Source organism: Carya illinoinensis, chromosome 14 (genome assembly GCF_018687715.1).
Source record: "Carya illinoinensis cultivar Pawnee chromosome 14, C.illinoinensisPawnee_v1, whole genome shotgun sequence".
In the NCBI taxonomy this organism is placed as follows: domain Eukaryota; kingdom Viridiplantae; phylum Streptophyta; class Magnoliopsida; order Fagales; family Juglandaceae; genus Carya; species Carya illinoinensis.
Window position 1 is genome coordinate 9,579,321 of NC_056765.1, and position 12,273 is coordinate 9,591,593.

The 12,273-nt window shown below is 35.5% G+C and overlaps 1 protein-coding gene across 9 annotated transcripts; it reads left to right on the plus strand.

Annotated features, from left to right (window-relative positions):
- The first annotated feature begins 2,980 nt into the window (after positions 1–2,980).
- LOC122294561 (beta-glucosidase BoGH3B-like) lies at positions 2,981–9,267 on the plus strand. Of its 9 annotated transcripts, none has more exons than XR_006237676.1 (10): positions 2,981–3,274; positions 4,221–4,431; positions 5,091–5,181; positions 5,664–5,809; positions 6,184–6,427; positions 6,737–6,841; positions 6,928–7,110; positions 7,421–7,622; positions 7,829–7,962; positions 8,682–8,820. XR_006237676.1 is itself a non-coding variant. In XM_043103412.1 (10 exons), the coding sequence occupies exons 3-10, from the start codon at positions 4,226–4,228 to the stop codon at positions 9,173–9,175; spliced, it is 1,671 nt and encodes a 556-aa protein (XP_042959346.1). In that variant the 5' UTR covers positions 3,310–3,762; positions 3,987–4,073; positions 4,221–4,225; the 3' UTR covers positions 9,176–9,267. The 9 variants fall into 9 exon arrangements, 8 of the variants coding, with proteins under 8 accessions (XP_042959342.1, XP_042959349.1, XP_042959348.1 ...); XM_043103412.1 differs by lacking the exons at positions 2,981–3,274; positions 7,829–7,962 and adding exons at positions 3,310–3,762; positions 3,987–4,073 and having other exon boundaries at positions 8,682–9,267; XM_043103411.1 differs by lacking the exons at positions 2,981–3,274; positions 7,829–7,962 and adding exons at positions 3,310–3,762; positions 3,987–4,045 and having other exon boundaries at positions 8,682–9,267.
- The last annotated feature ends 3,006 nt before the right edge of the window (positions 9,268–12,273 follow it).

The following is a 12,273-nucleotide window of genomic DNA, read 5'->3' on the forward strand; positions in this document are numbered from 1 at the left end:
TCCATATAAATATGCAGTTAATCATGTATATCCAAATTTTCGGTAACTTTCAAGCTAATAAAAATCTCAATATGATTTCAACCACTTTAAAAGCATATCAATATTGTTTCTTCGAGAAACTAACTTGTGATCTCTATATCACATTTTCATATTAAAAGTTTCAGGCTTTTTATATCATGTATATAAATATCCACTAATATTTAACAAAAATCACCTCTTTTGGTATTTGGACTTCAAGTCTATATTTATCACATTTTACTTTATGATATCAATTCTGCATGAATTGAGAAACTGACTCGTGATTTATATATTACACTTTTATTTCCTTTATATAAATACTCACTGACATTCAACAAGCATCACCTCTTTAGGTATTTGGATTATAAGTTCCGATGCATCATATTTTACTAGTGAATCAAGTCTGCAGGAATTATTTTTTTCAAATTTGGTCAATATTTTACATCGTATTCTTCGACTGTTCTTGATTCACTTTCATCATTACTTTTGGTAATGTCAATTGCCATCTCATATGAAAATATGTTGTCGACAACGATTTTATTTCTATCCATAATTTCTCCAATATTCATGAAATATATCGAGATCTCGTTATTTTCAGGTACCTGTCCCTCTTCAAGGGAAGACATTTTCATGAAAAACCTCTTCAGGAGGCACTCTTCAGGAGATTTATATAGGAGAATTTTATACAGAAAATTTGGATGGACTTTATTGCTTATTTTGTGGGTATGGCCTTTTCAGAAGCACCAATTATTTGTGCCTTTCTCTTTTGAGATGCTCTATCTTTTGTATCAATATGTCTCACATGCCTTTAGACATGTCTTTAGACTGCTGAATTTCTTAATTGTTCTACAGGGACTTCAATCCTCGTTGGGATTTTAGCAGCTAAAATATGAGACATTTTTATCTTATTGCATCCAAAATTTAATTATCATCTGAACTTCTGGTTCACATATGATAATCAAGATAACGTCGAATAATTTCATCTTATTTGCTTCAAGCAAAATTTTCTTTCCACTTCTGGTGGTAAGACTTTATAGTAAAAGAATCTTCTGGTTCTTTTATGGACGTCCATATGAAAATCATTCGACTTATCGTAATTGATTTTGGATGATCAAGATAACCATTAAAAGATACAAATATTTTGAATCATATCACCTTTTGATGCATCATAATATTTGATTCAATAATTGTATAATATCATCTCAAAGAAAAAGTTTATAACTTTTCCAATACGAGCTTCTGGCCCGAAAAGATATTCATTATCACGTCCAATTTCTTAGTTTCTTTGAATGAAACGCATCATTCTTTTCACTTCAGGAAATAGAATGATATAAATTTATTATCATTCACTTCAAGGAATGATGTAGATTTAGTAAGACGTGACTAATGATTCTTATCAAAAGCTCATTATTTTGCTCAGTCACTGAAAGACCAGATATAAATTTAGAATATATTGTGACCGTTTGCATTTCATATTACTACTTCAAGAGCATACTCAATATTGCTACTTCAGGAGCACATTCGAGACATTCATTCAAATATATATTCTTTCCACAATTTCAATTATTCAACTTCAGGTGCATAAATCATAATGAGCTTTTGGTACAAGTATCAATCATTTAAACTATGAGATACTCAAAAGCTATTATTGATTTAGGCCGATCCTTCAGGGATGCTCTATTTCCATTTCAAGATGAATCTTATCATCAATAATTCATAACAAGTATAAATAAATAAATAAAACTTGTATATAAACTATGTGAATAAAAATTTACCACATATATAACTGAAATGTAAATTATCTAAATTTTAATTCACCATAGATATAACTAATATGTAAATTTAATATTATCATCACGTCTAAACATTTGTCTGTACCTTCAATAAATTCTACCTTGAATTTGTAGTGGTTGAACCATTGTTGCCACCTAAGCAATCTTCCTTGCTGTAATCTCTTGAAATGTTAGTTCTAAAGAAATAACTGAAATTACGATTATCACATCAAACTGAGGTGTACCTTCATAGTCGTTTGGTTCCTTCTTGGAATAATAAAAGTAGTTAGACAGCTTGCATCAATCTAGAACAACAACTTGCCACTCCCATGGGACCCACTTGTCCTCTTCATCTATCTTTCTTTTTACAAAAACCAAACGCTTTCCCACCAACTTTGAATTTTTTTATTACAAGAATCACATGCTCATGGATCTTTGAACCGAGTACCATGGACAGCATCATATCGGTGATTTTGTGAAGTCCAGAGACGAGCTCTCGAAGAACATGGCCATGGAAACTGGCGTGCCTTGCCGGCAAAAAAAACTGGCCTTCAGAGATGGGCTAAATATTCTGGAGACAGAGGAAGAAGATGAAGTTGGGAGAGACGAGGAAGAACACGAGAATCGTGCTGATAACGTGTTATAAAACTTTAAAAGGAGAGAGAAAGAGATAGAGTTCAGAGAGGTTATGAAACTTATTAATTCCTTAAAGGATACAGCGATATATATAGGAGTACAAAGGAGATTATACTTTTGACGACTAGTACTATGCGTTTGACGACTAGCTAAATGTGATCATACAATTCAAGATAGTTTATAACACACATATTATTATTTGAATAATTCTACTTATCATCTTCACATATAATACATTATATTTTTTTATAATAAATACATAATCTATAAATAATAAGTAAAATAAATTAATTAGTTTAATAAAAATAAAATAAAAAAATAATATTAAAATATATAAAATATGTAATTTGATATTTTTATATCAATTATTGGGTGGTAGTCCTCGACATCAACGTCGTGGTCTTCCTGCTCTTATATTTAGTGGAATGAAATGATATTTGTAGTTGTAGTTGTACAAGCGGCGTGCAGTCGCTTTGAAAAAAATAAATTAATATAGAATTCACATAAAAAAAACTAACTTCTTAATCTTAATTATAGACTTCACTCTTTTTCAAAACAATTATACGGCGTTTGCAATTCTAAAAAGCATTGGTCATTTCGGCTGTCTTTCTGGGAGTTTCTCAGAGCCAGAGAGAACACGCTCGCTGACTGACAATCAAGGCTGATTACCAGAATTATGAGCCAAGCGGAGGTCTTAGATTATTGCGTTTACAAAGACCCCAATGCAGCAGTGGATGCTCGCATCAAAGACCTGCTCCCTCGAATGACATTGAAAGAGAAGGTCGGCCAGATGACGATGATTGAGCGCCGTGTCGGCACCCACGACGCCATTAAAGACCTTTCCATTGGTAAGGACTATTGAAATAGATGATTCTATGCCACCTGTTCACAAACGGAATGAAGGCACTCGGCATGACACTGCAACAAGCAATGGAGGGGAACTGCAGAGCCATCGTGATTTACATCAGCAGCAGAGTACCAATCAACAGCAGAGCACCACAGAACCAAATAAAAATTCTAAAACTAACAGTAGAGGAATTTGTTATTGGTCCCTACGGTTATTTTGTAACAAACTCAACTGTTTTTATTCTTTTACATCATGTATAAATACCGTCTGCTATGGACAAATTCATTAATGAACAAAGATTTCCAGAAACATGTTTCTCCTTTTAACATGGTATCGAGAGTCTTCACACCATAGTCTTTCTGATCCATGGCCTCTTCTTCCGAGTCTCCTCCTCCTCCTCCTCCTCCCCCTCCTCCTCCTCCCACCTTATCTGCCTTCTCACACATAATCTCCACCAAACTTACCAACGACAATTACCTTCTATGGAAGGTAAAAATCTCGGCTTATCTCAGAGTCCAAGACCTCTTTGGTTATGTCGATGGTTCTCTTCCCCCACCCCCTGAAACCATCATTAAATCCTCCACTTCCATAAACAAAGCCAACCCCTCTTTTCTTTCGTGGAAGCGCACGGTCCAACTTGTATTTTGTTAGTTTCTAGAATTTGTATTTGGTTGTGTGGTGCCCTGCTGATGTAAATCACGATGGCTCTGCAGTTGCCCTCCATTGCTTGTTGCAGTGTCATGCCGAGTGCCTTCATTCCGTTTGTGAAAAGGTGGCATAGAATCATCTATTTCAATAAGGAAATCTCTCTCTCTCTCTCTCTCTCTCTCTCTCTCTCTCTCTCTTCCCATGTCTAGAAGTTGCTTACTGTCGTTACATGTATGTGCCCTACTGTGCATGTTTCGTTTCTGCAGTTTTGCTGACATTTTGTGGACTATTTTCTGTAGGGGGCATGGTGAGTACAGGTGGGAGTGGACCCTTCGGGAAAGTGAAAACAGAGTCGTCGGATTGGGCCGATATGGTTGACAGGTTTCAGAAGTCGGCGCTTGATTCACGGCTTGGGATACCTTTAATATATGGGATTGATGCGATTCATGGTAACAATAGTATCTATGGTGCCACCATATTTCCTCACAATGTTGGCCTTGGAGCTACAAGGTTAGTGTTTGACTCTGTCCCGGGTTTTTACATAATTAGGCACTTCTGGGCAAAACTAGAACAGGAAACAAAGAAAGATTGTGAAAAAAAGGAAAAACCCTTAAAAAGTTTGCTTTATAGACTCTAAATCCAAAAAGTGCATTCAAATCACTATATCCCTTGATTTTCTGTTCTGTAGCTATCCAAAGAAAATCAAAGTCATAGCTGGACCTATACCAGAAATTACCAGTAAATGTTACAATTGTAACCTCTTGGAATCGTTATAAATTGCAAGAACTTATCCCTTCCAAACTATATGGGATTCTATTCACCACCCTTTCATATTAAATATAAGTATTACAGTTTATGGGAGACTGTTGGAGGAAAGATGGAAAATGGCAGTTTGAAATCTTAATTTACGAGCAAATAGTTCAATGGACAGAGTACTTCATAACCACTTTAATTTCTCATAGGACCATCTTACCAGCCACCAGCTTAGTTTATGCTTAAGCCTTTGAAACGTATGGATAAAAACCATTTCTGGGGAAGCTAAAGGACAAAGAACTATAACAATTAACCCTTATGCATTTCTCCGCTCTTCTTAAAATCTCAAAGCAGCCAAATGGAAGGTATTTGGCCGTTTTGCTTCAGGACCACTTATATTGTAAAACTTGTGATAGGGATGCAGATTTGGCTCAAAAGATTGGGGAAGCGACGGCACTTGAAGTTAGGGCTAGCGGCATTCATTATACTTTTGCTCCTTGTGTGGCTGTAAGTACTGTAAATGTGACCTTTTGCTGGGCCAGTATTTTTTTTAAGTGGTTGATGCTTGCAACTTGGCAGTAGGCTTATAGTTGTAAGAAGTTCTCAATTATTTATGCCTTTCAATATCTGTGGAGAATATTGACTATGTTTCTCTTCAAATGTTGCTGCCATTTCACTGAGTTAGGGATCTCTTGTAGTGTAAAGAACTAACAAACTAACTTAAATGTTGAGAAGCTCGAAATGTAAATCATGAACAAGTGATATTATGCTAGTGTTACGTCTAAGATGTTACGAGTAGTAGGACTCAAGAATTTTACTGCACTATCCTTTCAATAAGATGCCACACCAGGGATTTAAAACTGGGAATTGGATTTGAATGGAACATAGATTCTTGTTATTCTTCTATCTTCTTTCACGTGTTTGTCTTCTAAACACCCTTTTGTGGACAAAAAATTGTCAGGAAAACTCATTTACATAAGTTCTGATAGGTTTCAAGGGATCCCAGATGGGGGAGGTGCTATGAAAGTTACAGTGAAGACACTGTGATTGTTAGAAAGATGACTTCCATTGTCACAGGGCTGCAGGGCCAGCCACCCCCAAAACACCCAAAGGGCTACCCTTTTGTGGCTGGGAGGTAGTGAAAAGTCGTTAATACTCTATTTGCATTTCTTTAATGACTATACCTTTCATATCTTTAATCAAATTTACTCCTTAGCTAGTTCATTCCACATTCATCATCAATCTAAATACGTTTGTTAATGTTTGAGAAAAACATATGGCGACTGGGAAAAAAATTGGGTCTTCCTGATTTTGTCCACTAGTTATATTATATGTTGTGCATCTAAAAATTTCTTTCCCATTTTCATATATTTCGATTCTTAAATAGTTAGATAACTAACTTAACTCTTCATACTTTCAAGCTTTGTAATACTCATAGTGGAAAGAAACCCTGATTGTCAATTCCTCTGTTAGCAGCTGTCCAATTGACTCTTTCTCATAATATTCCAGAAAAAATGTTATTGCTTGTGCCAAGCATTTTGTAGGGGATGGGGGTACAGATGGGGGAATAAATGAGGGGAATACCATATTATCATACGAGGAATTAGAAAGGATACATATGGCACCTTATCTGGACTGTATATCTCGGGGAGTTTCCACTATTATGGCATCCTATTCTAGCTGGAATGGGCGTAAACTGCATGCTGACCATTTTCTCTTGACAGAAGTTTTAAAAGATAAGCTTGGTTTTAAGGTAAAAATCTTGATATTACTTGTATATTCTGTAATAACTCAATTTCTTTTGTTTCTTGGTCAATTTACCATGTGAAATGGGGATATGGATAATCACCGGAAGATAGTTGTGCCCATTTTGTTCATTATCTACTAGCTTTTTAGTCTTCAAATTTTCTTATTGTTGATCAATCGGTAGAAAATTTTAAAGGGTCAGGGGCAGGGTAAGCCATTAGGGAAGTTCCATTTAGAGTAATCATTTCTCTTGTTGGGTTCTGAGATTATAGTTTCTGCACATCTAGATAAATCTTGGGAAAATATTCTGCTGCAGGGTGTTGTAATTTCTGACTGGAGAGGACTTGACAGACTTAGCGAACCTCGTGGCTCAAACTATCGTTACTGTATTTCCTCTGCAATTAATGCTGGAATAGACATGGTATAGATTGAACTCCAATTCCAAAACCTATAACAAGGTTTCTTCATTTATTTATATCTTCTTTGCCTGACTGAGAAAAGATGCAGGTGATGGTGCCTTACAGATACAAACTGTTTGTGGAGGATTTGACATCTCTGGTTGAATCAGGGGAGGTCCAAATGGCAAGGATCGATGATGCTATTGAACGGATACTTAGAGTGAAGTTTGCTGCCAGTGTTTTTGAATTCCCTTTCGCGAATAGATCTCTGCTTGATACAGTTGGATGCAAGGTGACTTTTGAAGAATTTAGCAAATGATGGTGCTGACATTTTCGGCACGTGCACGATCTTGGGAAGATGCAAAAGCTTTCCCTTCATTCGTTGAACCGAATCAGTCATCTCTCCCTTGTATTAATGCCAAAACGTATTAGAAACAGTTGCATCACAATTGTTTTCATTCTAATTATTTAAAAGATATCATATTAGAAGGCATGGGGGAGATAATCAAATGCTTTCAGTTAGCAAATAACTGTAACATCAAACTCAACTGCTTTAGTACTTAAAAACTGAGATAAATTTTGGCATTTGAAATTTTCTGCAGCTGCACAGAGATTTAGCACGTGAAGCAGTCCGCAAGTCTTTGGTTCTTTTGAAAAATGGAAAGGATCTGAAGAACCCTTTTCTTCCATTGGATAGAAATGCGAAAAGAATTCTTGTTGCTGGGACACATGCTAATGATCTTGGATATCAGTGTGGAGGGTGGACAGCTGATTGGAAAGGAAGCAGCGGCAACATTGCAATTGGTATGTAATTACGTTGTTAATGTTATAAGTATTAAGCAATAGGTTGACTTTCACCATGATTGTGAAAGCATATTTAGCTTTGTAAGAGTTTTGTTTCTGTAGAATCACTGTCATGCTCGCTAATATTTTCATTGTTATTTCTTATTCTAGTTTTCGTTACTTTGTAAGATTGATTTTTAGTTCTCTGTGTCCGGTTATTATTGAAGTCATTTGGCATCAAAGTGGAGTGGGAGGGTCCTTCCCACAATGAATATAGGAAGGACCTTCCTTTCCAAAAACAGCGTGGATTACAGGAATGGAAAGCCAGAAGGAATCCTTCCACAGTGGTCCATTTGGTGAGGTATTGTGAACAAAATTGGCATTATTGTAGTTCTATATCAATCATGATGGGCAATATTTTCCAATTGTTGGTTATCCCTGGGTTTTGTATGGTATGTATGGCAACAGAGACAGTCAACGAGTCTCCTTAAATGATGTTGTCCATACCCAGTTTGAATGGTTCAGAGGAGAGAACTGCTTGGCTTATCCAATATTGGGGTTGGTGGATCGATCATTTTAAGTCGAAGCATGGTGATTGCATTCCATCACTATAAACAGAAGCTAACATGGAAAATTTATCCTCAACTGCAGCATCATAATTACTTTGTATTGGTTCCTTGGTTGGCTCAGGTTGACAACTTGTGCAGGAGAAGTTGCCAACATGCCAACCGAAGTTCCCTGCTTGTTTTCCTCATCTGGTAATGGATGACCTTTTTTTTAAAAAAAAAAAGCAGTAGGTCAGCCACAAAGTAATCCATGGGTGTCCATTGGATCTGGTGTCACCCATTTCTTGGTTAGGACCAAAAACTGAAGATATTTTTTGGATGGACAAAATAAAATTAGAAAATAATAAATGGTCACAAAACTTTAAACTTCAAAATTATTTTCAGTTTAAACAATAAAAGTATAAAACTCATTATGTGGCTCAAAAGGAGCGAAAGTTCTGTTTCAAAAATTATATATGTTATAGATGTGTTGGAAGCACGATGGCGATGAACTCATGATGTCATTGCTTTTTAGGTACAACTATATTGGATGCAATTAAAGAAGCAGTTGGAGATGAAACAGAAGTAGTTTATGAGCAATATCCATCGACAGAAACCTTAGCACGTCGGGATTTCTCTTATGCAGTTGTAGCTGTTGGGGAAGAACCCTATGCAGAGACACTTGGTGACAATTCGGAGCTTGTAATCCCTTTTGATGGAGTTGACTTATTAAGTTCAGTTGCTGGCTGTTTCCCCACTTTGGCAATTCTGATATCTGGAAGACCCTTAGTTCTTGAGCCATGGCTTTTGGAGAAGATAGATGCTCTGATTGCTGCTTGGTTGCCTGGAAGTGAAGGAGGAGGAATTGCAGATGTTGTCTTTGGGGATCATGACTTTGAGGGCAAACTGCCAGTGACATGGTTTAAAAGGGTCGAGCAGCTACCCTTGCATGCTGAAATGAATGCATATGACCCTTTATTCTCACTAGGCTTTGGGTTGACATGCAACAAGGAGAAATCTCCAAACTGATAAAGTTAGTTCATATATCTATACATACATATATATATGATATATATATATATATACTAGGTGGGAGTAACGTGCAAAGCACGTTTGTCTAATTTTATGAAATGATTATTTATAAAAAATAATATATATTTTATAAAAATTATTAATGTCACTTAATAATTTAAGGCATATTGGAGAAAATAAAAAAATTAGTTCAAAATATCATATAATTCAATACATGTTTATAACATCTATAATTTTAGCAAAGATGTATACGAAAAATTTAATAAAAGTCTAACACAAACGGTAGTTCAAAATATGTGTCGTTTGATATTTGTATTATAATTCATCCATTTATGTCATCCTGTAGACAATCAATAAAGACAACATTGAAATTCTTATTTTTCTGTTGTTTGAGTCGATCAGGGACAACATAAAGTTAAAACATAATCTTTTTATAAAATTTGTGGTATAATATTTTCTATATATAGCATATATATAAATCATAAAATATATTTTGAAATTGTTGGTCAAATTTACTCTTTATTGATTAGCTCAAGGATCACGGCCTTTGTCACGTACCTATCATAGCAAGCCCACGTATGGAATATGACTTAGCGGAAGCTACGTCCTACTACCATGGGGAAAAAAGAAATACTTCGATTAAATATACTTGTATTATATATTATATGAGATTTTTAAATTTGGAATACTCAATAATCTGAGTTAATGAAACGTATAATATACGTATATTATATTTAAGGATTCACGTCTTATGCACCTAATACACGTGTATATGTTAAGGAGAAAAAGAAAAATATAATAACTAATCTTTAATTACTTATTATTATATAAACTATTAAGTATTATAATTATTGAGATTAATAAATTATATAATAACATTGAACGCTATCTCTCTCAACATTTATGTCTTCATTTTATGTGCCAAACCGTTAAAATAAACGGTGTTAACTTTAACGGAAAAACAAGAAAAACCGTTAAAACAAGATTTTTCGTTTCATACACACTTTTTATATATAGAAGATATGGGATCTCCCCCTTATCTATGCCATCTTTTCAGATTCTGAGGCAGTCTTAATTAGCAAGATCCCTATTAGTCCTTGACTCCTTGTAGGAGCCAAGATATATTGACTTGGAGATGCTCAACCAGTGGTAAGTTCACTGTGAAAAGTGCCTATCATCTACAAGGCTCAATAAAAGAGAACAGAATGGGACAATCATCAGACCAGGCTTCCTTCTCGAGGTTTTGGAATCAAATCTGGGATATCAAGGCACCTCAAGCCACGAAATCCTTTCTCTGGAGAGCAGCAACTGAGTCCCTTGCCACAAGCCTAAACCTGCACAGAAGGAAAATGATTGAGTCACTCCTTTGCCCAATTTGCTCCCTTCAACCTGAATCAGTCTCTCATGCTATTTTGTCCTGTAATGCAGCTTAAGATGTGTGGTCTATGAGCTCAAGAAGAATTCAAAAGCTGAGTATCCTTGAAGGTTCCTTCAAGGACATCCTGATGCCTATCCTTGCCCATTTTCTTCCCTTGGAAATCACTGAAGTTGCTGTCACGGCTAAAGCAATCTAGCATAGAAGGAACACCTGGCTTTTTGAGAAGCAGTTTCACCCCCCCTCCCCAAGTCTCTAAGTAGGCCCATGATTAGATGTACTCAATCAAGTCCTGGTTAGAGGGTGGATGAAAATAGCCAAAGGCCCTTATGCCTCCAAGTACTAAATGGACTGCTCCCCCACCAAATTTTTTCAAAGTTAATTGGGATGCAGCCATTGATAAAGGCAACTCAAAACTGGGTATTGGAGTGGTCATTAGGGACTCAGATGGCTCCATTGTTACATCCCTTTGTTCATCCATGGACTTGGACCCTGATCCATTACTAGGCAAAGCAGAAGCTAGAAGAGCTACTTCCTTTTGTGCTAAACTGGGACTGGACGATATCATCCTTGAATAAGATTCTCTTGTAGTGGTAAAGGCTATCCAACACAAAGAAGACAGTTGGAGCTCCAGTGGAATTGTCACTAGAGATGTCAAGCTCATGCTTTCCAAGACCCGCCACTCGTCTATTCAACATGTTCCTAGGGAAGTCAATGTAATTGCTCATCACTTGGCAAAGTTTGGCCTTATTTGCTCGAAAGACTGTATACTTATTGAGGATTATCCTCCCTGTATTTAGCATTTGCTCTAATGAATTAAATGTTTCCTTTAAAAAAAAAAAAAAGTTTCTCTAGGTCACTTAAAAGCAAAAGCAGTGTTGTTGGCTCATGGATAGATTTTTCCACTAATATGAATGTTGTCTATACTCTTTTCTGTATTTCCACTGGCTTCTAGTTCTAGTTATTGCCTTGTGAACAGCACATGGGATGCCTTTTGTGGAAGATGGTTTGTGGTTTGTTGAATAAGATTTAAGTAGTTTGGCCAAGCTCAGCTATTTATATATAGATATGGGAGGAGGATGGACTCTTCATGCTAAGCTTATTAGTTTGGATCTCATCTATTACAATATCAAATTCCCTAATATATTTCAAGATGTTTAGTAAATATTATTAACATTGTGCTAGGGAGATAAGAGTTTTTCTATTTTCAAGTTGGTATGTAAAGCACACTATCTATATTAATTAAATGATAAAATTTGTTTTGTAAGATTTAAATTTTAGATTTTATATTCGAAATCAAATTAAATTATATAAGTATGTTACTAGATGTACTCTACACACGGACTTAAAATAGAATTTTTCAAGAGATAAATAGTAGAGTTAAATACAAAAATAGTCTCTATGGTTTGGGGTTTGGATATATTAATTACTATAATTTTAAAAATTTTACTTCCCATTGGTTTAAGATCTCACTAACGAATGTTTGTCAACACGTATCAATAAAAATAAAATAAATACAATTAAAATAAACCTTAATCTTTAAAATAAGCTAAATTGAAATAATGATCACATTAAACCCTTAATCTCAAAGAAAGGGAGGTGACATCTAGGGTTGGGTTTCGACAGCGTTGGAATGCCCAATTCCAACTTCTGACTCCGACTAAAGTCGGAGGCCAAATTAAACTTTGACTTTTACTCCAAATCAAAGCGAATTCTAACT

Excerpts from the sequence above, each read along its gene's own strand:
- LOC122294561 (XM_043103408.1), top strand. The coding sequence starts at position 3,103 with ATGAGCCAAGCGGAGGTCTTAGATTATTGCGTTTACAAAGACCCCAAT. Across the intron at positions 6,428-6,736 it reads AAGATAAGCTTGGTTTTAAG|GGTGTTGTAATTTCTGACTG; the intron begins GTAAAAATCTTG and ends ATTCTGCTGCAG. Across the intron at positions 7,111-7,420 it reads TTGATACAGTTGGATGCAAG|CTGCACAGAGATTTAGCACG; the intron begins GTGACTTTTGAA and ends AATTTTCTGCAG.